Source organism: Prinia subflava, chromosome 12 (assembly GCF_021018805.1).
Source record: "Prinia subflava isolate CZ2003 ecotype Zambia chromosome 12, Cam_Psub_1.2, whole genome shotgun sequence".
NCBI lineage: Eukaryota > Metazoa > Chordata > Aves > Passeriformes > Cisticolidae > Prinia > Prinia subflava.
The window spans coordinates 15,059,958-15,086,368 of record NC_086258.1 but is presented as its reverse complement, the minus strand read 5'-3'; the positions used below and the strand labels follow the sequence as shown (position 1 = coordinate 15,086,368).

The 26,411-nt window shown below is 40.5% G+C and overlaps 1 protein-coding gene across 2 annotated transcripts; it reads left to right on the top strand.

Annotated features, from left to right (window-relative positions):
• The first annotated feature begins 3,742 nt into the window (after window positions 1-3,742).
• Window positions 3,743-25,232, top strand: SUZ12 (SUZ12 polycomb repressive complex 2 subunit). Of its 2 annotated transcripts, XR_010081924.1 has the most exons (17): window positions 3,743-4,183; window positions 6,926-6,972; window positions 7,064-7,128; window positions 11,798-11,866; window positions 13,391-13,440; window positions 14,693-14,778; window positions 16,097-16,328; window positions 17,096-17,198; window positions 18,305-18,410; window positions 19,149-19,326; window positions 19,939-20,030; window positions 20,484-20,627; window positions 21,232-21,389; window positions 21,991-22,189; window positions 22,684-22,763; window positions 23,083-24,381; window positions 24,491-25,232. XR_010081924.1 is itself a non-coding variant. In XM_063408892.1 (16 exons), exons 1-16 carry the CDS (start codon window positions 3,880-3,882, stop codon window positions 23,426-23,428), a joined length of 2,259 nt encoding a protein of 752 aa, XP_063264962.1. In that variant the 5' UTR covers window positions 3,743-3,879; the 3' UTR covers window positions 23,429-25,232. The 2 variants fall into 2 exon arrangements, 1 of the variants encoding a protein (XP_063264962.1); XM_063408892.1 differs by having other exon boundaries at window positions 23,083-25,232.
• Window positions 25,233-26,411: the final 1,179 nt, after the last annotated feature.

The following is a 26,411-nucleotide window of genomic DNA, read 5'->3' as shown; positions in this document are numbered from 1 at the left end:
TCTCACACACACACGGCATTCATGGCTACCCTCGGGTTGCTGTGTGGGATCCTCACTCTTCCCTTTTGCCGTGCTCCACAGAGCTTCCCTTGCAGGAAAGTTTATTTTCTCTTTGCTGAGTTCCCTGCTTATTAAGGCAGAGCAGCACTGCACACTAATATGCAGAAAAAACAGACGGAAACTGAAAGCTTCCACCCCAGCAGCAGCAGGATCCTGCCACCTCAAACACACCCAGTGCTGCACCCGCTCCCTGCTGCTGCTCACAGAGCTGCTCTCGTGTGGCACCCAGAAAGCTGCTCCCTTTCTCCAGGTACAATATTATGTAGCCTCTGTTTACAAGAGTCTGAGAAAACTCTTTGTGGGTGTCAACTTTTGTTTTCCAAGTAGATTATCTAACAAGTTCCATGGCCAATTACTGTCGATCTACATCAAATCAGACTGAAAGAATACGAACTGAAAAATGAATCAATAACTACTGCAGGTCAAGTTAATTCAGCACGTGGTGAAGTTTATTTGTGTAAGTGAAAGAAAGGGGTCCACTGGAATGGGTCTGGTTTTGGAGCACTGACACAGATGGGACCTTCCCATGTATCATGAGGTGTTTCTGTTTGGATTCTGGAGCATTTGTGTGTCCTCACTTCTCTCATGGGAAACCTGGGTTTGGGGACAGGGTGTGAGAAGGAGAACCTGGATACCCGAAAACAAGAAGCAAGGTTTGAATTTAACCACAGAAGTGGAATATGGAAAGTCTTTTCCATACTGGATGCCCTTGAATCCCACTGCCTCTGCTTGTTAGCTCAAGGGCAAAATGAAGAAGCAGAGGTACCCAGAACAGTCACTGAGGATTTGTTATTCTCAACAACGCCCTGAGCACCCAACTCCAGTACCTTATAGTGGAGAATAACAATGTCCCCTAATAAATACTGACCCTGGCTTTCATGATGGCTCTTCCAAATCTACAACCAATCCTTAACAAAGACTGACCAAAAGTTTATATATTTAGCTCATAAGCACTCTTTTGTTCCAATGTTACATGTAATATTAATTTCCCCAAAGATAAACTGATGTGTAGCAGAATTTAGTTAGCTACTAACAATCTGTATAGACAGATCTATGTTTAAAGATGTGAGGAGAGCAGTATAAATATACTGACAGAACCTTCATTTAGACTGAGTTCCAAACACACAGGTATTTATTTTTCCTTTAAAAAAATAATCTTTTGTGGATATTCTTGTGCTGAGTCACAGTAATTTGGAAGACTGGAAGCTGGGAAGTTGTGTGGCCATGGGGGTACTATGGGCAACCAACAAACTCATCTAACTCTGAAATGAAACAAAAATCCATAAAATGCTATAAAATATGCAGGTTCCATTACATATCTGTTTGAAGGGGCAAAAATCACTACAGTTCACCCATTAAAGATGGCAGGAATGCTGGGCACGCACAGACTGCAAAAAGCCATAGGAAAAAGAGATTTACAAGTAGCATATGCTTTCAATCTGCAGGAAACAAATCTGATCTTTTGGATATCAAATGCAAATCCCACTAACAGGATGTGAAAACAAGAATGGATTGACCATCTCAAGACTGAAAATCTGACATAGCATGAAAAAACCTCTGCCTCCTACTTCTGCTTTCTTTTCAGGGTTTTGTTCCAACAGCACTCCTGGTTTGCAATTGATTGTTTCTTCAATTTATCATCTTAAACTTACTAAACTGCCTTTTCTCCCCCTCCATTCTGTTATCTTTATGGCCAAAAGATACTGTATTATAATCTATTATTTTAATTTAATGTGTTTATGTCCACTTCAGGCAAGCACACTCTATTTCACTGCCTTTCTCACATAATTCAATATTGATACATGTTGTCACTTGTAGCAGGGTGTCACTGGCCTCAAGCTCCAGCTCTAATCACCTAAATTTACCCATAATTTGGGATACTGCCTGTCTCTAGCCTCTGTGTCCAGCCTGCCAAACACCAAACATCAGAAGCATCACCAGGAAGTCCTGGGTATTATCAGCAAAGAAATTACATGTAAGGTCCTCAAAAATGTGCAGTGCATCAAACACTGCTGCTGCCAGGAGTGAGACTGGCATGAAATTAAATATTCAGCAACAACAAGCAGCTGGAGAGAAATCGAGTAGGAAATAGAAGATAAAGAAGCTGGAATACTAAGCAGGGAGAATTATGATAAGCAGGATAAAATATGTAATTGTTTAGAGGAAGAAAACACAAAGGGTAAAGTAGTTGACAACAAGGGAGGTAAAGTGGTGACAATAATGAATTTATAAAAATGTAAGGAAATTAAGGCTGAAGCAAAATATTGAAAAGCTTGCAGGTAAAACGTCAATGCCTGATGAGGGAAAAAGGGGGAGAAATAAAAGATAAGGGAAGAAAAGATCTTTCCAGAACGAACATGAAAGATAAATGGTACAGCAGAAAAAGCAAATAGAGGAGGATAGTAGTCAATAAAGTCTTGTTTATTTTGAATGTTTGGGGTGTATATACATATAATAAAACATAATGAGGTTAATAAGGGACAAATGAGACATCACTTTAGAATCTCCCTTTATTGATAATGTAAGGCACGTTTACAGCATGACTGACTTTGATATATGGTTTTCTCTTAATACTTATCACTAAGTTCATTTTTCTTAACGCTAGAAATTAGCAGATAAGCGGAGATGGTGGGGTGCCAGCAGCACAGCTGTATCTGGTATCAGAATTCAAGGCTGTATTTCACATACAGACCACTCTGACCGTACCCCGTACAATCACCCCGGAGAAGTTTGGCGAAGGAAAGCAAACGGAACGGAGCGGCTGCCGAAGCCTTTTGTGTGCGAGGTGCCGCAGTGCTGATAAGGTGATGATTAAACGGAGGTGATTAAGCGGAGCCGCTGTCGCGTTCCCCGCGGCGCGGCTGCCCCGGGGCTGTCCCGCACCGGGAGCCGCCGGGCCCGGCCCGACCCGGCCCCGCCGCGGCTGCAGCGCTCCGGCGGCACCGCGGCACTCCCGGGACTGGGGAGAGCTGGGGATGAGACACAGGATCTGCCTCAGGATTGCAGTGTCCCTTGGGCAACTGCTTGTGCCATCCTCGGAGCAAACCTCGCGGTTAGCTGAGGTTAAAGCTATGGGATAGCGGCAGGACCTCATGGCCGACCCATGGTAGAACCAGTTCCACCACAAAGCCGATACCGATTTACACCTGAGCTTCCATTATGACAAATTTAGCTCTTGAGCTCTGCGGGCAGCGGAGCGGCGCCTCAGGCGAGAGGGGCATCAGCCACCTGTGCGGCCGCGGGGGCAGCGGGGGATGGCATGGGGATGGCATGGAGAGGCCGGGGGGTGCACGGGGGGCACGGAGAGGCAGGGCCGGGGCACCGGGGGCCGGGGCGGCCCGGGGCTCGGGCGGAGCGGTATCGGCGGAGCGCTGCCGGCGGGGTGCGAGGGCGGCTCCGGCCAGCGGCCCCTCAGGCCGGGTGGGAGGGGGGGCCCGTACCCATCATGCCCCGCGCCGGAGCGCGAGCGGCGCTTTCCCGCGAATTCAGTTCAAAGGCGGGGAGTGGGGGGGGCGCGCGCCGAGCGCGCGGACCAACCAAACGCTTCCAGAACCATCCGCGCGTCACGCGGGGGCGGGGCCGGCGCCGACCAATGGGGCGGCGCGGCGCCATCCCCGCGGCCAATGGGCGCGCGCGGGGGGCGGGCGCGCGGCGGCGGTCGGGCTCGGCGGCCGCGGCGCTGTGAGGGGAGCGGGGCGGAGGAGACTTGGCGGAGTTGGAGCGCGGCGCGTCCCCCCCCCGCCTCACGCACCCGCCCCGGCCGGCCCTGCCCGCCCCGCTCGGTCTCCGTCCCGCCGGGGCCCGCCCGGGGCCACCCCCATGGCTCCTCAGAAGCACGGTGGAGGAGCGGGGCCCAGCTCGGGCTCCGCTGGCGGCGCCGCCGGAGGAGGAGGTGGCGGCGGAGGAGGCGGCGGGTTCGGGGGCTCCGCCGCGGCGGCGGCTCCCGGCGGCAAATCCGGCGGTGCCGCGGGCGGCGGCGGCGGCGGAGGAGGCAGTGGGTACTCGGGCGGCTCCTCGGCCTCCTCGGCAGCGGCGGCGTCGGCAGCGGCGCTGCCCCCCGTGAAGAAGCCGAAGATGGAGCAGATCCAGGCCGACCACGACCTCTTTCTTCAGGCCTTTGAGAGTGAGCACTGGGTCGCCGGAGGAAGCGGGGGCCGAGCCGGCGGGACCGGCCCGGGCCGCCGCGGAAAGGGCGGGAGGAGGAGGGGAGGGCTGTGGGGAGCAGGGGCTTCCGGGGGTAAACACGGTCGGGGGATGGAGGGAGGGCGCGGGGCCGGGGGAGGCGGGGGCCGGCGGGGCCCGGGCGGAAGCGCGGGGAGCGGGGCCGGTGTGCGGGAGGGAGGCGAGAGGCGCCCGGGGCCCGCGGGGCGGAGGGCGAGGGTGTGTGTGTGTGTGTGCCCGCGCCCAGCGATGAACTTGGTTCTCAGTAGCGCTTCCCAGCAGGCTTTCGGGGAGGCTGGTTCCCTGCCTCTTCCAGCAGCCCCTGGAGGCTCTGGGCAGTGAGGGGCGAGGGGGCCCTTTCCTCTTTCAGGCCCTTTCAGGGGCAGCACGCGAATAAGAGCTCACTGTACTTGGTTTTTCTTTGTTTGAAAATATTTTTCACTTAGTCGAGGTTTGATATTGGAAATTGACCTTTGCGACCCAGGCATCCCCCCTGTGGCACTTCCACATAGGAGGAAAATCCCTCTGAATTCACCAGAAAGTTGTTTGTGGAAATGTGGTTTAAAAGCACAGTGTAGCAGTAAACTTAAGTTGCACTAAAAGATTTCTGTGCAGTTGCCAGGATTTGGAAGGGAATTTTTAATGCCTTGCTTGAAGACATGATCCTGTTGTAGGATTGGTGCTGTCAATGCTCACACTTGCTTTGGACGGTGACAGCGTCGGAGTTTTTGGTGTAGTCTCGAATAATGTGTGACCATTTGAGCCTCAGTCCTTTTAACAACACTCTGTGTTCAGTAAATACCGTGCTGCAAATGGGTCAAGTGGCAGACTTGAGTTTTAAGAGCTTTTCTCATTGTCAGTGCCCGAGGTGGAAAAAATTCTGCTGCCCGTGGCTCAGTGTGTCAGACAAGGGAAGCACAGAGCTGAGCAGGTGGGGATCAGAGGGAAGCCACAGAGCAGATAGACATACAAATATACATAATACCTTAACCCTGTACTGCAAATATCCTGGGAAAACTGCAGTAAGTCAGTACTGGATTAAAAAAATCCCAACGTGTGTAGTGTTGAATCACATTCTTCCTGACTGTTTTTGTCCCTTTTCAAGGTCATATGCTGGGAAAAGATAAAAGATTTATTTTAAGCTTTTGCTGAGTAATACAGACTTGTGAGACATATGTCTCTCAGCAGGTTGAAGAGTGTGTTTCAGAATTTTTCCACTTGGGAAAAGTAATGTTGAAGTATCAATGTGTTGCCTTTAAATTAAATTACATCCTTGTCAATATAACTTAATGTTTTCATACATTAAGAAATTATAATGATGTCATAGGGTTTTGTGAGGGTGAAAAACCTGGGATGTCTTTTTCAAAGTTGTGACTACTCTGTATTTCACTTAGTGGCAAGGTGCACATATCTTAATTTCTTTCTTTTACCTTGATTGGAGAAATACAGATTTTATTATGATAATTTGCATTAAGTAGGTTTTCACTGGCTTTCATCAGGCTTCTAAAAGGAAATACTGTGATCCTTTTAAGATTTCCTTCTCTAAGAGTAACATATCTCTTTAATTAATGTGTTCTATGGGGTCTTACATTTGTAACTGTAGAAATAAGGCTGAATCATATCTTTAAAAGGGGGTAAAGGATATAAAAAGCTGTCCTTTTCTACTTCTAATGGCAGAATTCCACACAATAAGATTTCCAGCTATTTGAAATAAAAGTTTTGCAGTCATATGAAAAGGAAAATTTTGTATTTCTTTAAAAATAAACTTTGTTTCCTTTATGTGGGGAATGGAGGCAGTGTTACCAGCCTTAGCATGGGCATCAATATGTTGTCTATTCTTTTCTCTCTCCACTTGATATGTATTATCAAATCATTTATAAGTTTTTTGCTGATGTTACTTAGTAAAGTTGGCTTTTATTCCATTTTAAATAGGGTGTATTTCAGTTTAGTCTGGAATTCTTGTTAGAAATAACCTGATCCAGACAAAACCTTTCTTGTCTTGATTTAACTTAATTGGTTGAAATTAAACTGAAGGTCCTCCTCTTGTCTGTAGGCAAGTCTTGATCCTTTGAACGTTGGTTCTGTTTGAGGTGATGCTGTTCTTTAGTGTCCATTTTGTGAACAGCTGAATGATTTTCTCTCCTTTTGCAGTTGGAAACAGGAGTTGCTTTACTAAAAACAATATTAATTTCCCACCTTAGAATGATCCCTAGTGGATCAACTGACAGCTCCTGTTCTTGTTTCAGTGACCTTGGTGCTTGCCAGGAGTGTAAAGCAATCAGAATCCCAATTGTCTGACTGTGTAAATTTGTTGTGCTATTTTGGTATCGTAGCAGATGTGTTCATTAACTTCATGAGGAAAACTCACCTATATGACCATAGGTTATGATATGTTGAGCTATTTTTTCTGCCCTTTAATGATACAAAGCCTGTAAGAAGCACATTTTGTGGAAAGCAGCAGCAGAGTTGAGTTGTGATCCCTGATTTAGCACCTTAAACAAGAACTTGCTTTATGTTGTAGACATGAAGTAACCTTGAATGTGACAACTTGGAGTTATTTGGACATTGTGATGCTTCACTTAATGGCTTTTGTGATAATTGTTTCAAAGTAATTGCCATACTAAGTTAGATACCTTTAATCACTCTAAGACTGTCTTTCTGGAGATATAAGTTATATTGGATAACACGTGTTCCTTTTTCTTAGAACCAACACAGATATACAGATTTCTACGTACCCGGAATCTTATAGCAGTGAGTAATTGGTTTTATCACTCCTTTACTTTGAACTTGTAGAAAATTTTAATGAAAGCATAACCATTTTCTATCTTTTTCCCCCCTGCAGCCAATATTTTTGCACAGAACTCTCACTTACATGTCCCACAGAAACTCCCGAACAAATATCAAAAGGTAAAATTATTTTTGTAAAGTAATCCTAAAATGTTCACCGAGTAGCAGAAGTCCAAAAAGCAGTGGAGGGTGACCTCCTGTTTTCTCTTTGAAGAACTTTAAAGTGCATATTTCAGTGTACAGTTGATTTCTGAGACCTAAGAGATTTTTTTTGCAATGTTAAGTGTATGTGTAGCTTTATCCATGTGACTTCTGTGGATACTGGGAGTATTCAAATGTGGAGAACTATCTGCAGAATCCTAATTTTCCCGTGTTTGTGTTCTGTTTTGGAGGAGAACTTACTAAAAAAAACCAAACAAAACTGTATTACATCCCAGCTCTGGTAATCAATGTTGCTCAAGCATAATCATATGAAACATTGTATTTTAAACTGTAACCTAACCACTTGTTTTTAAAAAAACCAAAACCCACATACAAAACGATTGCTTTGTTAATCAGTCTTGAAGGAATCCAGTAATTATTTCTGTGGTTATTTTAAAAGCTGGAAAACAAAGCAGGTCTGTTTATAGTATTTTACAAGAACTCCAGAAAATACTTTAAAAAGTTTGTTTTAAACCGGATACACGTGAGAGATGGGCTTCAGTTTTGATATTGCAGAATGATCATTCCTGTCATGTGAAGTGCTGCAGCTGCCTGTCAGTGGACCTGAAAACACAGGAACATTGCAGAGGGACAAGTGCAGTGTACATTATTTATTAGCAGAATCACAAGGCCCTTCCAGTTACTTCCCCTTCACTGAAAATCCTTTGTTACAGTTTAGACTTCTCTTGTAACCTGAACGTTTAGTTTAAAATATTTCAGCACTGAAGTTCTTATCGCTTAGAAACAGTTGCCGTGGGACTTAAGTACAGCAAATGTGCAACAAAATGTGATTATGCAGCCAATTCTAGCTTAAACTTTGGATTTATATCTAAGGGAGGTAATATTTGCATGATCTGTTGATCAGTAGTGTTTGCGTATTTTTATTTAAATTAAAGGAATTGTTTATGGTATTATTGGATCTCTTGGATATTGTTTAATGTTCCTGCTATGAGTTTTAATGCCACAATATAACTCTTCCTTAAAACTGAATCCATAACATACAACTTCAGGTACTTAGGACACATAATGATCAGATTTATTTACTTTTTTTAAGCTTGAAGTTGCAGCTTACTTTTTCCTATAAAATTTACCAACATGAATTTTTTGCACATTTTAAAGTGAGTCGGAACAAATATTTAAGAAATTATTTTCAGGCTGTTTCGGTTTTTATGGTTTAGTTTTGTTTGGTTTTCCTAGCTAGAACTGTACTACAGGAAGTTGTTGCTTATTAGATTAATTCATTATTGATTGAAATGTGTGTGTTACTTGAAAATGTTCTGTTGGATACCTGCTGTACTTGCTGGGAAGCAAGAGACAGTTCTTTGCTTGTGCATTGTTCCAGATTCCAGTTGATTCAGCTGCATAAGTAGTGCTTGGTTTCTGCTTGAAACATTTTACCAATTCCCTTAACACTTTGTTTTAGAATGGTGAGTTTAGCTGGGAGGTGTTCTATGAACAGATTACAGCTGTTCCTTTCAGTGGGCCTGATGCTGCTGACTTACTGAAATCGTGCTTGTAATTAGATCCAGGAAGATTAAATAAAACGTTTCAGTATGTTTTCTGTATAAAAACACAGTAACGCAACAGAAAAGAGCGAGCGTATTGAAAGGGAAAAAGGCAGAAAGTAATTGTGAGGTGTGTTCCCCCTGGGTTCCCTCTGCCCTTTGCATGCTCAGTCAGTTCTGTGGCCCTTTCAGCCTACTTCAAACCACAGAAGGTGTAATTTAAAGGTAGTTTGGGCTTAGAGATTGGCAAAAGAGTCTGAACTGCACTTCCTGAGGGGATTAGCAGGATCCTTGTGTGCTGATCTGTGCTGGTAAATACTTCCAGATACACACAAGACCTGAACCACTGCTCCTCATTCAACACGAGTAGTTAAGCTCTATGATCTTGTTGTTTTGGTGAAAAAGGGACTTTAAAAGAGAGAAAATGTCTGAACTAGAGAAGATCATCCTGAGGTTTATATTAAGAAAAGTCTGTGTTCTCGTTTCACTACAGTGAAAGTGTCAGTAGAGTTTGCTTTGCAAAGAAATCTTTTCTGGAACTGCATCGCTGCTAGCCTGCTTATGTAGACTATACATGTACATTACTTTATTCCCCTAACTCCTAAGTGTTGCCATTGTTAAATTGTTGGTAACTGTTTTGATTGCCATTTCAGTAAACAGTGTCATAAGAGAAATATAAAGAACTAATCTCCAAACTTAGTAGACTTTACTTAAAGCATAGTAACTGTGGCTCCACATCTTTTACCTCCAGCTCTGTGGTAGTCTGAGAAAAATGCCAGACTGATTTATCACGTGGAGGTAGGGAACTGAAACTGCATTTTTACCAGGAAATCATCTATTGATACCGCTCCACGTGTTTAATACTGGGAAAGTGTTTAGAGGACCTAGAATGCTCAGAGCATAAGAATGGTCATGGGGAATAGTTAATGGGTGTGTGTCAGCCTGGGCTAAATATTTTTGCACAGAACTGCTGCTTAAAGCTGCTGCTTATTGGAGAGGTGATGGGCTTTGGTCAGCTGATTCCTCATGGACAGCTGAACTTTGTGTCTCTGGATCTGGCTTCAGGTGTTAGTGTATTATTAGACCAATTGATGGTGCTGGAAGTAAATTACTAACTGTTAATAAAATTGCTTCACATACAGTATTTGGATAAAGGAATAATTGTATTATTTATTGGCAAAATAAGGGCATGCTGTGATGTGACTTCTAATACTTTGCTAATTATTACTTTTCTTGCCTGGAATAAGAGTGGGTGGAGAAAGGAATGCACAAGATGCACATACTTGTTACACAAGTAAATGCTGCCTTGAAAATCCTGAGTGTGAGGGATGGTTATTACAAAAACTTAATTTTGCCTGTTTTGCATGGGAACACAGTAACATAAATAGTAATTAATTTTAAAGGAATTTCTGCTCTTACAAGTTAACTGCAAAGGCAATTTTTTTTAATTGGTTGCTATTTTTAGTTTCTCTGAAAGATTTTTTTTTTTTTAGGAAGGCTCTCTTGTTTTGACTAATGTGAGTCTGGATTTAGCAAAGGTTGTGCCACTGTTCTTTATGGATCAATAATGGTCACATACTAAATACAAGTTGTGTCAGATGTTAGTATATTTTCTGAAAGATTGTTAACTTTCCCCCATTCTGGGATCATGTTTGTCTCTCAGCTGGTTTTTGGCTTGTTTTTGCTCATGACATAACTTTGCTCTAAATCTGTTTTAAGCAATTCCTCAGTCTGGAGAAAGCCCTCTAAACTTACTGTTCTGCACAACAGTTGCCTTAGAATCTGAAACTTTTAACAAATTGCTCTGTTCTTAACATTTCTTGCTTTAAAATTGAGCTCTGCAGTGTTAATTTTAACAACCCCATTTCAGTGTAGGTGAGTCAGTTCTTCAGTCTGTCATATGTGTGACTCCTGGGCTGAGCAGAGCTTTGAATCAGCGATTGTTTACTACACAAATCAGAATTGTTTTTCTCCTGGTTATGTGAGTGCAGCCCTCTAGTTTGTGCTGCTGTGTAGTCACCATGTGCTGTGTGACTCAATCATTGACGAGCAGTACAGAGTGACATCAGTGTTCACTCAGGGTATTTCTGCACACAAACGCTTCCACTTCCCCAGAGCATGCTGGTGTTCCTTCTGCAAGAAACCCAGTGTTTGGCAACCCTTTATGTTCTTCTTACTCCGTTTTTCTAAGGTATAAATGGAAAGGAAAGGTGCCTTTGCACTCTCACCTTGTCACTGTAGTCAAGTGCAATTTTGTGGGCATCTAGATCCAAACGTTAATTTCCCCTTAATGAAAGATGTAACCTGTTCTGTAACATGTTGAATAATTTCTGCTCATGGGTGACCTTTATTTAGCAGTGCACATGAGACTGTATGTATGGCAGAGCAGGCTGAACATATGAGCGTGAACAGACTGATGTCAGAATTACAGAGAGGAAAGATTTGAAGTGATTATTCTCTGTGACATTGTTGTCATTGGTTGTCATTGTCCCCTGATTCCTGCGAGTGTGCTCCAGGGGTAGCTTCCAAATTCATTGCTCTTTGCATTGTGTCCATTTAATAGAAGTGTGTGGAGAAATAAGGGTTTTAATTAGGCTTTTAACTCTTTTGTCCTATAAGGTTTTAAGTGTTTTTCATTATTATGATAAAGATTTAAATAGTAATGATGGAGGGGCTGCCATGTCAGCTCCTGGTATGTATAAGTGTCAGTAAAACAGGAAGATTTTCTTTGCCAAAGCTGAAATATGGTCAAAGGGTGTTCATTGCAAGAGTTTCAATTTGTTGCTGTAATGAGAGTTCTCAAGAGCAGTAGGATTACTGTTGCAATGTCTGTTTTGATTTCTTGTATTATTTTTGATACTAGTTGAGAAGCAGTTATAATGTCTTATAACACAGGCATGATACTAGGTCTAAAAAAGTATATATGTGTCTAAAGAATGTTTTCTGAAGAGAAAGCTAAAATGGTATATATAGACAGTTTTAGTTGGAAAATCAAGTCAAAGCTCAGGCTGAATACATTTTCTTGCTGTAAGTTGTGAGTATAGTGGCTGTGTAAAACTATTCTTTTTGCCTTTTCCTCACAGGAAAACATTCAAAGTAGATGACATGTTATCAAAAGTAGAGAAAATGAAGGGAGAACAAGAATCTCACAGGTACTGTCCTGCTGTATAATTATTTATGTGTGTGGGTACAAATTACAAATGAAAAGTCCTTTTGACTGATAAAGTGCAAGTGATAAAGAGTCATTACTCCAAGCAAGGCAGTTGCTGTTTGAAATGTTGCTTCCAGAATCTTAAAATGTATGTTTGTATGCTGGTCACTTAACTCAGAGAAAAGCAGTATTGGGATAAACTTTCAGTATTTGTTGTGGCATCTCTTAAAACGTGTGTAGAAACCTCAATTGGGTATTTGCCTTAACTTTGTTTCTAGGAGTGTCAGTTGTGTCAGTATTTAATCTCTGTGTGTTGGAATTAAAAGCAAAAAAATAATGAAGTGGATTTGGGAAAATATCGTGAAGTTTTATTACTTGGAGTTTATGTTGTTGTATACTTGCTATTTTTAATCTGTTCCTTTCCCACAGTGTTTGCAAATCATTAGACTACTTCAGAGGCAGCTGTGCTTGTGTCATCTGAAACAAACTTAAAAAATTGTATTCTAAGAGGTTTTATGGATTTACTGTACATTATTTTTCTTAATTATATTTTGCTCTATATTGTGGTTAGTTGCTTGGTTGAAACAACATAGAATATTGATTTGTGTGTGTTGTTTTTGTGCTTTCAAAACTATCAAAAATGTGCTTTAGTGTGGAAAAGTAACATGGATGAATGATGCAAGGTGGTGTAGACAGAGTCCTTTGAATGCTTGAGCTGTTGGGCACTTCCTTTGCTCATTTCAGAGCTCTTGGGAATGTTTGTGTTTAAAAATAAGTGTGGAGTGTCAGGGTGTATCTGCCTGAGAAGTGACGGTGCACAAAGTTGTGTTGGTGTAGTGGGACAGATTATATTTTGTTCAATGTGTACTTCTGAAATACTGTGTGATTTTGAGACCCTTTTAAACCTAGATTTATGAATACTTGTTTTTAAATGGAAATTTTACCATTTGAAATAAGATGGGTCTACAGTCCGCGGAATATTCTAGTCTGTGAAATAAAACAGATGCAATTATTATTTTGATTGCATATGTTCTGAATGATGTGGACTTGATGTAACTGATAGTCTTTATTTCTAAAGGTGCAGGGTTCCCTCTTGTAAATATTCTCATTACTGAGCTTAAAATACTTGTTGGTTTGGTTTTCTTTTAATCTACACCAAGCCAGTGGTTCAGGGTGAAATCCTAGAAAATTTCCACCAAAACTGAACTGTGTTGCTGATGACTGTCTAACAAATGTGTTTGCCTGCCTGGAAAGGCAAGATCTCCTGTCTTCAGGCAATGTTCTTCTACTGCAGTGGGTTTTTCTTTAATATATCAAATGATAGAATACACAGAGAGAATGAGTCTGTAAAGAGAAAAGCAATGTTCAATTCTGCATCAACTGCAGCTGCTGGATCCCGGCAGTTTCTGAGTTAAAAGGATGGACTGAATCATTAGAGTTCTGTACTGAGCATCACTGAAGTGGTTGCTCTGAGAAGAAAACACTTATTTGCTCTAACATTTCCCTCTTTTTCTGTTCTGTTTAGCTTGTCTGCTCATTTACAACTTACATTTACTGGGTTCTTCCATAAAAATGGTATGTTTGCCAATTCATTCGTTCCACTGTTAATTTGTATAACACCTTTGAAATTAGTAGAGATCTGTGAGGGGAATATTTGAATGTTTTTACTCTGCTGTTTGCATGCAGGTTTTAATTTACTTGTTCAGCCTGCCTCATTACTTATAATTCAGCAGTGCTTTAGAAATGTTGTGGTGTAATTGTGATGTTGAGAAGATTCGCCTTCAGGGTTTTAGTCAAAACAGCGATTTTGAGAAATACTCCAAGCCATCATCCATTCAGACTGAAATAGACCTTGAGGACAGTGATTCTTCCCTCAAGAACACGATTTTCTGGGAGTGTGTCTTTAGTGTTTGAAGTAGCTTTAAAAAAATCCACAGCCCTCAAATAGGTGGAAAATTCAGTGGTTTCTACTTTAAAATAGACGTGTTAAGAAAAAAACTGTCAAATTGAGTCTAGAAATGAAGGAAAGCCCATGTCAACAATTATAAAGGCCATGGAAATCATATTTTAGTGACTTGAAGTCATTCCATGGTGTCTTCCAAGCACATAAGGATTTGCCTCTCCGTATCAGAATATTGGACTTCCTCAACCAGAATGAAGAGTTCTGTTGCTCTGAGAGCAAAAGCTGTTTGTCCATTAAAAAATGATATTTCTAATTTTTTGGTTGCCATTGCTGATCACACCATTGGCAGCAGCTGCCTTGAAGATCCCAGGCTCTAGGAAATTTATTGTGCAGTCTCTGAAACAAGGTCTTATTTTCTAAGACTTCTTTTTGAGTTCATCCAAGAGTCCTTTAACCGCTATTGTGCATTTAATAATATAATATTTAATAATATAATATTTAAGGAGGGGGTCGTGTGTTTTTTGTTTTGTTTTCCTATCTGATAGCATCTGGATCTTAAATCCAAATTTCAGGTTTGGAAGCTGTAAAGAAAAAAAATCGGGAAAAATAATTTGACTCATCTGTAATTAGTGTATTCTAACGGTCCTTAAATCTAGCCATAACGTTTTTCTCTGTTTTGAGAAGGTAACAAGCTTGCCTTTTTAAACTTTGGAGATCAGCTGTGCCTTTTAATCAGCTAATATTAGAATAATTAGGATATATTCTCAAGTGGAAATTTGTAGTAGGTTTGGGGAGAGTTGAAACTAAGAATGTTGTTAGAGGTCTTTGTACCTGGGAGGTAATGGTTAAAAAGTAGTTACAGATGGATTTATATCATTGAATAGATCTTTACATTTTCAGACCTTAAAATACTTTTCTGTTTAGATAAGCCATCACAAAACTCAGAGAATGAACAAAATTCTGTAACTCTGGAAGTACTGCTGGTGAAAGTTTGCCACAAGAAACGAAAGGTAAAAATTATGTCATAAATTATTAATACACATTAAAGAAAAATGTTTACCTGCCTCTGGAATACCTTAGTAACACTGCCATATAGTGATGCTTCTGCTGAAATTAGCCTTTAAATTTAAGAACTAATGTATTCAAGTTGTTTTCTATTGGGTTTTGCACTACTTTATGAGAAATTAGTTTTAAAAACCGTTCAACTTTGTTGATTGAATTCAGCTTGTAAATCACGTCCACTCATTTTGAATTTCAGCTGGTTTTACCTCAGTTTCTGTGTGTCACATCATTAAGGTATTCATTCTGTTGTGATGGCCAAAGGATTAAGGAAACCAGGCAATCCAAAATCATTAAGTAGACTATGCCTCTCAGAGTTTAGGAGTAAAAAGGAACAAATTGTAATTGTTTTGAATTCCTCAATCATCTGCCAACTCTTGTCTTTTTCCTTGCTTTTTGATTTGTTTTTTACTTTGATGATTTCAGTTACTGCAGATTTTAGGTGCCATGGATCATAAGCAGTTTTATATTTATTTTTGAATTTGCTTGCAGTCTTAGCTGTGCTTATTTCACATCAGTTGGCAAATTACCTTCCCAACTATGGGAATATGGGAGGCTCAGTTTTAACCAGAAAGAGAAAGATTTGCAGTGAGAGCTGTGTGTTCTTCTATCCTAGGCCTATTTGACAGGTTTTTAAGAATTAGTACTGTTTCTAGCCAATCTTGTTAATTGTTACAGTATGGATAAAGGTAGTGAGGTCAGGAGGTACTAATGGTTATTCCAAATGTTTTGCTGCAAGTTTCATATTTAGGCCATCTTGTCTTGTTTTCCCAATTCTGCACATTGTTCAATGATCTCTTTGAGAGGTAACTGAATATAACAAATCCTAGGTAAGTGGTTCTTTATCTCACAGATAGCACAAAGTGCACTTTGAATATTGCAAGGAGAAAATAGGAAGCCCTTGAAAAAAATATATATAACCAAAACATTTAATTTCTTCAGGTAAACAGAATTGAATTAGTATTAATGACTGTTCTACAATCTTTTTAAGTGCCTCATGTTAGTGTCATTTTAATCATACAGAGAAAGATGGCTGCTGCCAGAAGGGGTTATAGAATGCCAGTTTTATTTACACTTATAAATATCTGGGTTTGCATTTAGAATCTGGGATTGATCCAGATTTTTTTATTTGTATCTGTTACAGGGCTTATTATAAGGCTTATTTTCAAAAATTGGCAGAACAAATGCAGTTCAGAAATGACATCAATTTAAATACTTAATGTCTTTACTTTGAAGTCTAACTGAACTTTGTTTCTTGTTTTGCTGCAGGATGTCAGTTGTCCAATAAGACAGGTTCCTACAGGTAAAAAGCAGGTGCCTTTAAACCCAGACCTCAGCCAAATAAAACCAGGCAACTTCCCATCACTGGCAGTTTCCAGCAATGAGTTTGAGCCAAGCAACAGCCACATGGTGAAGTCTTACTCATTGTTGTTCAGAGTCACTCGCCCAGGAAGGAGAGAATTTAATGGACTGATCAATGGCGAAACTAATGAAAACATTGGTAACTTCAGCCTTTAAATCTGATTTTGTGAGGTTTATCTTGTGGGCACGTTTGGAGTTGTCTTGATTAGCAGGGTGTGTCACACTGTGACATGGGCCAGTATAACTGAGTGATTGAGCTTTTATTTGTTTGCAGTCTCTTTTGAGATGGGGCTGGAATTCAGCTGGTAGCTGTAAATTGTGCTTCTGGTTTTGTGTAAATTTAACACCACTTGTTACTAACGTGATGCTGAAGGTGTGAGGCAGCAGTGTTAGAGGGTGAACAGTTCAAGAGAACTCTGTGCTCACTGAGAGTGTCATTATTCATAAGCCAACACTGGCCACTGCTGACTCACTGTGCATGCTGTCAGTGTTTCTCAGCAAAAGTAAATGACAAGCCAACAGAAAAATACCTCAATAACAAAACTTTAAAAGCTATTTTCTTAATCCTGTTGAGATGTGTAACAACACGAACATTACAGCCTTGGAGAGTACATGTAGAATGAAAAACTTTATTTCTCACTATTTCATAGCCACAAGAGGAGGAAGATCAAGTCCCAAATTCTTTATGCTGACAGAATAATACAATGAAATTATAAATACATGAGAACACACCTAAAATATGATTACTGTTAAGATAAGTGCTCTTTTATTGCATTGTCCTTCTCTGTATGGCACATGTAACACAATCCATAGCCAGTTATATTTGTGAATGCATAGGTACTTTTGCATCTTTTGAATCTCTTCTTATACTTCTTACTGATTGAATACCATATTTGTTATGTGCAGATGTCAATGAGGAGCTTCCAGCTAGGAGAAAAAGAAACTCTTCAAATCGTGAAGATGGGGAAAAGACATTTGTAGCACAAATGACTGTATTTGATAAAAACAGGTAATATTGTAAAAACAAATATAGCTTCTATTAATCATTAGAAATTTGATAATAAACTTAATATGTTCTTTGTTACAGTGTAGGTTGTCTTTGGCTGCATTTTAGTTGTTATTTACAATAAGAACTTAGGCTTGTTATGTTTTTTTTTTTTAAAAAACCTACAGGTTTCATAGCACATTTTATGAGACCTATTCAGTGACTACTGTAAATAAATCCTATCTACGAACTTGAATATTGTCCTGTTAATTTGCATCCATTTGTCTGTTCCTTGCCAGTTTTTGACAGATGTAATTTCTCTGGTTCTGCTAAATTAAATAATAATAATTTAATTAAATAATTAAAAAGTTAAACAAAGAAAAGGTCTCTGAAATACCCTTACTGCTTACACTGAAGCTCAGAGCACTTTAGATCCAATTCAAAAGATAAGGACCAGAACATTTCATGGGTGGACATTTTGGTTGTTTGTGCTGCAAAGGGTCATAGTGCCAACAGCCAAACACAGTTCATGAAAATAAGTTTTTTTTCCATGGCAAATGCAGGTCCCAGGTAGAGGAAGGTTTTTAGATGATTTCTTTATCAGTAAAAACAGAGCTTGAAGAAAAAAGCTGCTTAAACCAGCTCCAACTAATTCTGACAAAATGGTTATCTATACAAACAGGGGTTTAGAAGTATATTTTGAGAAGAGTTTGGTTTTAGAAGAAATGTCCTCTTCTAACCTGTCTCTTCTTAGAAATCTAGACAGTATTTTGTTCTTTTCTATTACTCAATTCCACTGGAGAACTTCAGTATGCTAAATGGACATGAACCATTAGATAGGTTTGTAGTGATGATAAGCAAGGACATTCTCAGGCATGCTGTTGTGTAAATGAGACTGATTTGAAGCAGAACCAAATCATGCATAAAAATTTATATATATTTTTGCTTTAGTCTTTAACATGTTTCTTTGTTGTGGATGATATTTGCCTAAGATTTAGACCTAGTCAAATAAATTTGTCTGAAGATAGGTCTTTAGGTTCATGGAAATTTCATTACAGTGAAATAGTGCATTTTAATAGACAAACAATAAAAGAGGTTTTTTACACATGATACATATTTTGTCTTGACAGACGCTTGCAACTTCTGGATGGGGAATATGAAGTGGCCATGCAGGAAATGGAAGAGTGTCCCATTAGCAAGAAAAGAGCAACATGGGAAACAATTCTGGATGGGAAGGTATGGATTGTTTTAGTGGCCAAGAGACCTGTCTTCACAGGAAATCATTCTTTTGGGAATGTATGGACATACATTTCAATTTCGCTCTCAGTTTAAAAAGCTTTGGCTATTCTGGATCATTAATACAAGCAGATGTCACCTGCTGTAAGTATGGCAACTGTTTCTGTTCAGTGACTTCTGAATTCCTGACCTAGAAAATCAGGCAGTTTAAATGCTGTTCTAACAAGTTGGGCCCACCAAAAAGGAGCAAACTGCAGAGTATTTAAGGGGAAGAAAGAGGAACCCAGACAGGTGTGATCTTATGTACATACCTTAAGAGAATACTGATAAAATGTAGGGATGAAAGGAAGAGGATGTTTCAGTGGAGGAGGAAGGGTTGGGAAGAGAGTTGTTGACTGAGGTGAATCAACACTCAGCGATGCAGTGACTGTGCACTTACACAGTCATGCTCACATGTCCTGGGAGAGCAGGAGCTGTAAGTGAGTGAAGAGAAGAACATGAAGATTCCAGATGGCTGCGAAGTATTTTTGTCACAGCATGATCATGTAATTATGAGAAAAGCAGAGATGATCCAAATTATATAGTAAAAGTAGAGTTATAAGCTCAACTATCCTGGTCAGCCTTTCATGCATTAAAATAAATTACATCAGTCAACATTCTGCAAATATTTTCTCATGATTGGTTTTGTGAAGACATTTATTTTGCTGAGGGTTTTTTTTTATTTCCCCCACTCTCCAGAGGTTGCCTCCATTTGAAACATTTTCTCAGGGTCCTACACTTCAGTTTACTCTTCGTTGGACAGGAGACACAAATGATAAGTCTACAGCTCCTATAGCTAAGCCTCTTGCAACACGAAATTCTGAAAGCCTCCCTCAAGAAAACAAGCCCAACTCTGTTAAACCTACTCAGACTATAGGTAAGCAAACTTTGGTTTTGCTGCTGAATAATCTGCTTAACCCTTGTGTGCTTGGGGCTCACTGGTGCAGCTGATTCGGGTAATTCTCAACAGGAAAAAGCAAAACTGAGTGGGCTGTGTTGTATCCCATGTTTTGTAAATTATGGTTAAATACTAAACATCAGGACAATATTGAAGTGATTATATGCAATGCTTGTGAATCGTCCTGTGAAATACATTTGGGAAAATCCATCACTAGGATTTCTGGGATTGTCTGGTTTGCCCTACTCACTTCAATTAGTGCTCTCTAAGTTTCTGCATTTATAGGTGCCCCAGTTTCAGGTGGAATAGAGTTAATGTTCTTCTCAGTGGCTGCTTTAGTGCTTTGTTTTGGATTTAGGATGAGAATAATGTTGACAACACTGATGTTTTAGTTGTTGCTAAGCAGTGTTTAGACTAAGTCAGGGACTTTGCAGCTTCTCACACCACCCCACCACCATGGTGTCAAAGGACATTCAAGTAGCCTGTTTCCTTCAGCAGCAGTGTCCTTCTCAGAACTTCCATACTTGGGTAAGAAGTAATGTTTGTTTCTCTGCACCAACGAAATGTGTGTCTGCATGTGTTTTTTTTCAGCTGTGAAAGAATCTTTGCCTACAGACCTTCAAACAAGAAAAGAGAGAGATGTGTTAAATGAACCTCGACAGAAGTTGCGAATATTTTACCAGGTATTGAAAATAATCATCAGAGGGAACAACTAGAATCTAAATATTGTACAGAATTAAAATGTTTGCTTAGGAGCTGGGTGGAAATTTCCATTTGCCGTTTTAGTGGATGCCTTAAAGAGTCTCAGATTCACAGGCTGAAAGCCCTTCCACAGACTCCTGTTTACAGAAGTATTCTAGAAAACTAATCCTCCTGGGGGCACATCTGATGTTCTGAAAGACAAAGGACATTCCTTGTTAGACTTCTGGAGGGGGACAGGTGGGTTCCCTCCAATGGGGAAAAAATCCTGAAATACCAGTGTTTCCCTACACTGAGCTGATACAGTGTTCCAAAATCAAACTATTGCTGAGGAGACCTCCTGTAACCATGTCCAACTTGATTTGGGGGGTTGGAAGTTAAAGAATGAAACTCATTTGGTGCTAACTGTGCTCTGCCTGTTCCTTTGTTTGCATCAGTTCCTTTACAACAATAACACGAGGCAGCAGACCGAGGCCCGCGATGACTTGCACTGCCCCTGGTGCACTCTGAACTGTCGGAAACTCTATAGTTTACTCAAACATCTCAAACTCTGCCACAGCAGATTCATCTTTAATTATGTTGTAAGTAATCATTCTGTAGTTCAGCACTACGAAGCTCTGTACAGTCTGTCACAGATGCTACAAATGCAGGGATTCTGTTTCCAGCTTAGTAAGTTGCAGGAATGTATCTGCAGGTTAGAAGCTGCTTTCTGTGAATGTTTATGTGTTACATGGAGCAGAAATATTGTGGGTTTCATTTTCTTTCATTTAAAAAAAATAGATATATAATAAATAATGCTGGCCACTGGAAGCTGAATTCTAAATGTAGCTGCTACTTTTGCATCAGTGTATTCTTCGATGTAAATAGCAGTGTAATTAGGTTGAAAGACTCTTGAAACTCTAGGAAATATAGAAATGTTCTTGCTAGCAATCTTTTGCTGATATTTTCCCTTATTTTTTGAATAGTTTTGAGTGGTTTTATATAAAACAGTAAAAAGGAAGCTTTAGAGTAATTTGCTTCTAGAGGTTAAAAATTATTTGGGTGTTGTGAAAGGAAGCTTAGAGCTATATAGAGCTGTATCAGGTTATTTGCAGGTGATGTTTAAGGTATTCAGAATGTAAAGGTCACTCGTTTAAACCTCTTGGTGTCACTGCTGTGTGCTGAGTGTTTGCCCCTGTGCTGCAGTACCACCCCAAAGGTGCTCGGATCGACGTGTCCATCAACGAGTGCTACGACGGCTCGTACGCGGGGAACCCGCAGGACATCCACCGCCAGCCCGGCTTCGCCTTCAGCCGCAACGGGCCCGTCAAGAGAACGCCCATCACACACATCCTGGTCTGCAGGTAGGGGCTGCAGCACAGCTCTGCATGCTGGAAAACACCTCAGAGATCGTCACTGCCAACCTGTGACCTAACAAACACCACCTTGTCACCTAAGCCATGGCACCCAGCGCCACAGCCAGGCTTTGTTAAACACCTCCGGGGACGGTGATTCCACCGCTTCCCTGGGCAGCCTACTCCAATGCCCAACCACTCTTTCTGTAAAGAGTTTTTTCACCTATCAGCCAGATTTGTGAAATGTGGGGATTTGTGAATCTGCAGGTGCATATACACAGCACTAAATTTCACTGTTATGACTAAATAGAATGTACTGACGGGGAATTAACATCACCCATGATTTTTCTACATTTTTCCAGTTGAGATACCTCTTCATAGCAATGTAGCTCTCTTTAACTACCTTACCCTAAAACTTTGCTTCCCCAAAGGTGAAGTTGGAGGGTCAGGAGCTGTTGGGTTTTTAATGGTGATTATTCCATTGCTGGAGTTCTCCCCCTCCCAACACTTTCACAAGCTAGAGCTTAAAATAACTTGTGTGAATGAGTGGCAGGAGTCAGTATTTGCATCCCTGCCGTGCCGGTGACAGCAGCGCCCCCTCCCTTGGCAGGCCGAAGCGCACGAAAGCGAGCATGTCGGAGTTCCTGGAGTCGGAGGACGGCGAGGTGGAGCAGCAGCGCACGTACAGCAGCGGCCACAACCGGCTCTACTTCCACAGCGACACCTGCCTGCCGCTGCGCCCCCAGGAGATGGAGGTGGACAGCGAGGACGAGAAGGACCCCGAGTGGCTGCGGGAGAAAACCATCACCGTAATTACTTATTACATCCCTTTGTGCAGAGCGGGTTTGAGTGGGTTGTGGGCTTTAAAAGATGATTTTAAAGTTGTTTTGGGGAACAGTTGGGCATTCCTTGTGAAAATGCTGCATTTTAGGAGCAGAAAATTTTGCTGAACTACTGCTGATGGAAATTCATGGAATCAAAATTCGCTTTTTCAAGTATGCCTTTAGTTCAGTCCCCTTGTGCTCAGACAAGTTTTCATTGTCTGTGGCTGCTTTTCTCCTTCAAAGAGGAGATGCTGGCATTAGGAGCACACAGTTTGGGCTGTATATAATAAGGATATAATTTATCATCAAAAGTCTCTACATCAAATGACATTTTTCTAACTGTTTTGACTGCAGAGCCTGAATTTTCTATATATTTGTGTGTAAGTTGAATTTTGGGTATGTTCTCAATACTTGGCAGCAGATATGCAGTTCTGACAGGTGTGTTTGTTTCTTTTCCTATACTTCCTCCCATTCTCCAGCAAATTGAAGAATTTTCTGATGTGAACGAAGGAGAGAAAGAAGTGATGAAATTATGGAACCTTCATGTTATGAAGCACGGGTATGTTACAGTGCTTAGCTCTGATACCTATAAATTATAGATTTGGTAGATCATTTTGCATTGCAATTCACTAAATACTTAAAATTCAGTTGGTTCATTTGTTTAGGAAAGGGTCATTAGAGGATAATTTGTAATAAGCTCTTGAAAGTTTAAGCTTTTAAGGAAATTCTTGTGCCCAGTAGCATTTGGGCTTTGAAAAGGAGAGATGCTGGACTGTGTAATGGCTGCTCTCTGCAGTTATATTGATAAATCACATTGTAGAGTCTTTTAGGTTCTGAAAACATTCTTCTTGCATAATGATGGCTTCCTTATTTGACAGGTTTATTGCCGACAATCAAATGAATCATGCCTGTATGCTGTTTGTTGAAAATTACGGACAGAAAATCATCAAGAAGAACTTGTGTCGAAACTTTATGCTCCACCTGGTCAGCATGCATGACTTTAACCTCATCAGCATCATGTCCATAGACAAAGCCGTGGCCAGGCTCCGAGAAATGCAGCAGAAGCTGGAGAAAGGGGAATCGGCCTCCCCGACAGACGAGGAATCTTCTGAGGAGCAGAGTGGGACAGCAAACGGATACAGTGAAAACGCCGGGAGAGAGAGGAGTTCAGAAGCAGAAAGCATCTCAGGTGTCACCAAACAGAGCAAGAAGCAGAAGCTCTGAAGTCAGAAATCAGCTGTCATTCAGTGGACAAGCATTGAAGTGACATTCTAGGGTGCATGAGCTCTATAAAGAATTACACACAGAGATACAGAGATTCCAAACAGGCACTGCTGGATGGAAATAAATGATTTCAACAAGGATATTATTTAAACAGGGTTTTTATTCAGTTACTTATGCAAGTACTACATGTATATTGGTTTTGGTGATGTAATGACAATATTCTAAGAGTTTGAGCATGAAGAGCAATATAAAAATCTTTTTGTAATTTTAGTAATTAGTGTCTTAAGAACTTTATGGAATTTACATAATTTAAGTATATGTAAAACCGTTTTTATATTAAGATTTTTGCATCTGTATCTGGCTGTTTTTCCTACCATGAAGTTGTGAAACATTAGGGAAAGGGAATTGGGATACAGTTTCTGCTTTTCTTATTTAGAAATTCTCCAGTTAGCTTTTTGTGAAAATAACATCTGACTATTTACAGTTTAACCTCAATCCTTGTATTTGAAATCATTTATCAATTGATCATAAATTATAAATCAATTTTTTCTACACTAAAAATCATCAAGTTGGCGAACTTAGCACTTCCTTTGTCTCGTGCCTGTTTGGAAAGATCCTGGCTTTTCACATTCCAGACACAGTGAAGTACCGCCTTGGCTTTTTGAGGTTTAACCAGCAGTTTGGGTTTTGTGGATAATTCCGATGCATCGACCGCCCAGTGTGTACCATTTCAAACTTGAACATTTAGCTCCTTTATATTTTTATCACACATTTACACAGCTCCAGAGAGGATGTGGGTGCTCGTGTCCGTCTGCAGGCGCCAGCTCCCGCAGAGTCCCCGCCTCAGCACACCCTGCAAGGCCAGGCCGCGCTGAGCTCTGGCTTTCGAGATGCCACTCTTGAGGGAAAAATGCACTGTAAAATTGGACCACAAAATGTGTTGCACTTCTTATGTAAGTATTCTGTGATGTATTGTATTCAATACAGATACTAAGATGCTGACTGAACTATATTTGAGCAGTTTTGCACTGCTGTTAACACATTTTATGCATACGTTTACAGATTTTTTCCAATGGAAAGTGGTTTCACTACTGGTACAGTATCAGCACCGAAGGGTTTTATTCCAGCAAGCACTGTGGTTGAGTGACATCACCTCAATTTTTTATTATCCTTAAAATATTTCATTTTTCATATTCTTTATTTATAAAGGAACAATGCTGCTGTAAATACAGGTATTTTTTGTTTTTTATTTCATTCCATCACCATGAGATGCAGTTCCCTATTTGTTGAAGGGGTATATAAGCTTTCTAATGGTGTCTTCAGAAATTTATAAAATGTAAATACTGATTTTGATGGTCCTTAAGATGTGTTTAACTGTGAGACTATTTAACTAATGGTGTGGATGTGATTCGTCATCCAGTATTAAGTTCTTAGTCACTGATTTTGTGTACAAAATAGGAAAGAGGGAAACTGCAGCTTTTCATTACAAACTCCTTGAATTGCCAGCTCTCTTGAGTTTTAGCAGACTCTAATTATGCCTCTGAATAGTACATCATGCATTTCTCTCTGGCTTTAATTTGCTAAAGCTGTGCACATACGTAAAAAAATAGATTATTTTAGGGGAGATGTAGTTCTAGAATTATTGCTTATGTCATTTCTTAAGCAGTTATGCTCTTAATGCTTAAAAGAAGGCTAGCATTGTTTGCACAAAAAGTTGGTGATCCCCCCAAAAATAGTAATGAAATTACTTCTGTTCAGTAAACTTTGTATGTCATGTCAATTTATAATAAAAGCTGAAAAAATCCCCTTGTTTTCTATTTATAAAGATGCCTTTTCTATTTGTACCTTCGAAGATGCCATGTAGGCTGGTTAAAAAGAATTTGAACGGTACAGTAGATGTAAAAACAAAAGAAAACCCTCCTCCTCCAAAAAAAAGCCCTAAAACAAGTTCAGCTGTTTAAATGAACCGTTGTTTTTCATTAAATGTTTTATTTGAAATCAGCTTTTGTACATGAAGTTCAGTCATCCAAAATCTGCCGTGATGGGTGTGCAGTCATTCCATGTGCAGAGACCTCAAGCAGCATCTCTGAACTCCTCTGCATGACTTAAAATTTGGATGTGTGTTCTCCTTTGCCAGATTGTTACAGCTTTATTTAAGGTATCTCCATGAATTTCCAGGGGTTTAACCAGAACATAACTTTCATTCTTCTTTCTTGGGGTAGAACTTGAGTACCTGAGATGGGTGTAAGTTGTGCTTCACCGTGCAGAACTGTAACTTATAGAAGTGCAAATGAAACATTGCTTGTGTTGTCAGTTACAGAACTAAGATTTGTGTCATTTTTACATGCAGGTCGTTATTTTTTCAGACACTTTACAAAGTATTTGGCTTACATGGAATAAAGTTTAAACAGGTGGGGGTTTAAATCCCATTTCCCTGGGACTGCAGAGGATGGATGCTCCAAGTACTGCAGGGAAAGTCAGGAATTGCATTGCTTGGCCAAGCAGTGACTGTGGAATGGCAGACACTGGAAAGCTTTTTGCATGTTAGGATGAGATGCTGAAATGCAGGTAGTGCCAGCTGGGCTCTGCAGGCTGAGCCCAGGCTGCTGTGGGGCACTGTGTTCTTGCCTCTGACCTTCAGTGTGCTCGTGGCAGCTTTTAATGATGATTTGTACTTGGTGATCACAACGGGTTTGTGAACCCCAACCTGGAACCTAATATGATTTGAATATTTAATTCAGTGCATTAAATACTATATTCAGAAGTGGTAGAGGAATTGTTAACCTTCAGTGTACGTGTCTTAAACTTAGCCCTTGAATTCTGAGGGGTGGGGTAAACATTCACTGCCTGGAATGAAACAGTTGCCCATGATTTGAACTGTTGTGATTATTTATTAAACTAATTGAACAAAACTCCCAAACCATACAATCCTCCAAACCAGAAATCTGATTTTACCTTTGGGAATACAGGAGGCATTCTGTGA